This window comes from Cryptomeria japonica, chromosome 7 (genome assembly GCF_030272615.1).
Source record: "Cryptomeria japonica chromosome 7, Sugi_1.0, whole genome shotgun sequence".
NCBI lineage: Eukaryota > Viridiplantae > Streptophyta > Pinopsida > Cupressales > Cupressaceae > Cryptomeria > Cryptomeria japonica.
The window spans coordinates 843,596,915-843,599,842 of record NC_081411.1 but is presented as its reverse complement, the minus strand read 5'-3'; the positions used below and the strand labels follow the sequence as shown (position 1 = coordinate 843,599,842).

General features: G+C 37.0%; 1 protein-coding gene across 1 annotated transcript; it reads right to left on the bottom strand.

Moving 5' to 3' along the window:
* Positions 1-369: 369 nt before the first annotated feature.
* On the bottom strand, positions 370-1,464 carry LOC131074270 (RING-H2 finger protein ATL2). The gene has a single exon (XM_058010854.2). It carries the CDS (start codon positions 1,319-1,321, stop codon positions 653-655), a length of 669 nt encoding a protein of 222 aa, XP_057866837.2. The 5' UTR covers positions 1,322-1,464; the 3' UTR covers positions 370-652.
* Positions 1,465-2,928: the final 1,464 nt, after the last annotated feature.

The window sequence follows — 2,928 nt, the reverse complement described above, 5'->3', positions numbered from 1 at the left end:
AAAATTCACCATCAACTTATGTATAATCCATATGACATCATCCTTACTATCTCAAATACTATTAGTTTAAATTTACCTAATTTATCATTCATCAAATATTTGAAATCATTTATTAAATCTATTTATTTTCCCACAATAATACAGATGATTAGCAATGAAAATAAATTAAATAAAAAGTCACTAGAGATGAATGAAACAATACCTAACCTATAGACCTATTCAAATTTCCTCTCTATTTAAAGTTGTTCAATAAATTACAAATAGTATTTATCATTATTTTAATAACTAAAATAAAATCTGTCGACTTCATGTTCACATCATGACATAATATTTCTAAATGAATTTGATTATCGCAATGAAACAATCACATCAACACATGAAGATTTTTTCCTTAATTAAATTAAACCAAAACTTACACATTATACACAGCTCAACTCCCTAAACATATAAAGAAATTTTTACTCAGTGGAAACAATTCAGGGCTCATATTTTTGGCCTTATCGACTGAAAGGGGGAAGCCATGTTTTTTAATCACCTAAAAAACATCTGTCGACTCTGTAAAATGTACAGTAAACTACTCCGAAATATCTTGACTACCTATAAGAAAAGGATTCAAGAGAATAAAAAATCTCTGTAATTATCCTGGAAAAACCTACTTTATGTCAATGACAACAGTGATTCTACTGTGCTCTTCCACCTGTTCGCCATTAATGGAAGAACCACCATGTTGTTCTCCTGAACCAGTTGCATTCTCATCTGCTTCTTCCCCAATCAAAACCTCAATTTGTCTCTCACCCAATTCCACAGATGCATCACACTGCTTTTCAACGATGGCCCTGCAAAGTGGGCAAGTAGAATGAGAAAACAACCACATATCAATGCAATCCACATGAAAGCTGTGATTGCAGCTGGGTAGCAACCTGGCCTTATCATTCTCCTCGAATTCACATAGACAAACTGAACAGCTTAACCCATCTCTGAAATTTTCCGGCTTGTAGAGAAAAACAGGGAGGGAATTTACTATTTCCTTGTCAAGCCCTTCTCTGGCGGAGGTCGAAAAGAAGATATCTGCTGCTCTGCGAGAAAATGGATGAGATCGTGAAATCCCACGATGGGTACTGTTGGAATACCTGCGTATATAGACATAATAAATAGCAGTGATGATTGAACAGACGCTAAAGATGGAAACTATGGTTGCCATAACCACGAAACTTTTCAATTCAGAATCCCTGGTTTGAACGGGATGGATTAAAAGAGGTTTAGAACATATATTCTTCAATTCAGGCGGACATGGAGTAGATGGTCTCGATGCCTGTGCCATTTTGGGGGGATTTGTGAAGGATGGGCAAGCATAATTATACAAGGGAGAAGACGATTGAAGCTCTCTGAAATAGAAAAATCTTGTGGGTATGGGGATTGCCGTGTATGCAAGGGGGAAACGCGGACCGTGCTACATACGTTCAAAGTGTATTCACAGTCAAGTCAAGTATGTGCAGTCTATTGACTCGTTTTCGTATTTTGAAAACGGGCATTTGTATTTTGAGTTTGAGAAGGACATGAATTATTTAATTTGAATGAGTGAGTTTTAATTGTGATGGCCATTTGTTATCGGGTGAAAGTACAGTAGGTATTGGCTATTCATTCTGTGAGCGCAAGACGCGGACGAATGCCATTTCCGCTTTCACCCCACTTGTCCACAGTCAAAATTTTGCCTTCCCCGTCTTCACTACCTCCATTATTGCCCGTTTTTAACTCTGTAACAGCGCGGTTTTTGCCCCACTCAGTTAGCGTTAACGGTGGAACGAAACAGTAGCCCGACCTCAGACTGTGCCAATGGACTTACTAGCTGTCAGCAGTTAATTACCTTTCCTTCACAGATTTGTGCAAGCTGTTTGCTTCAAAATACATTTTCTAACAGTTAGTGTTACATTCAATTAGCTCGTCAAATCCTAGTGGTACGTCTACGAACCAGGTTAAACCAGGTTGAAAACCGACAAAGCTTCCTTTTTCCCTATAAAACACCGTGACCCCACGATGTTTGCTCCGAATTATTAGGATTTGCTTTTGTGGACATTAGATGAATGTTCATTCAACTTCTAATCCTAATGTTGTACATTTTCTCTTGCCTTCGTAGAAGATCTTCCTTGTTTTTGTTTATTTATGTTAGGGGAAAGCATTTCTTAGTTAAGCATTCTAATTTTGCATTTTATAAAATCTTATTTGGATATTTCAAATCGCTTCCAATTTTTTACAGCAGCTTACTTAGCAAGTTCCCTACATATAACTAAGGTTTTAGGGCCACATCAGAATGGTTTTTGCCAAGGTACCCATAACAGCCCAAAATAAGGTAAGACCAATGGTTGTGCATAAGGGAGACTCATACTCGTGCAGCTAATGTGACATCATGTATGATTGGTTGCTTTTTACAACTAAAGGATACATTTCATTCAGTTATGGGTAGTCATCATCAACAATAACAACTTTAAAGTCACAACTATTTGATGCAATGTTGTCAAAAAAATTGGACATTAAATCAACAAGTGTGGGTATTAAGTCAACAACTACTATCGCAACAATTGAAACACGCTCAAGTACTAGGTCCTTTCCCCTATACATTTCCCTCGAGTTTAAGATTTTTAGAGGTAGATTTGCTAACTGTAATGTGGGGAAAAGTGAATGATGGAGAGATCAAGAGGAAAACTTTTCTTCCCTCCAAGGAGAGATGAAAGTTTCAATATGGATTTCCCTTCAATCACCTCACGCACATTACATTTAAAAGAGGGGGGGGGATTCCCTAGATCCAATCTCTAGGGAGAGAGATTGAATACTAAATGAATTGATATTCTAATGAGGTAGAAATGACAAGCTAACCCCTCTTTTAGAATAGAAAATGATTGAATTATGTGTTTTGAGACCAAGTGTAAAAGT

What these genes read in the sequence shown, in the direction of transcription:
- LOC131074270 (XM_058010854.2), bottom strand. Translation starts at nt 1,321, where the DNA reads ATGGCACAGGCATCGAGACCATCTACTCCATGTCCGCCTGAATTGAAG.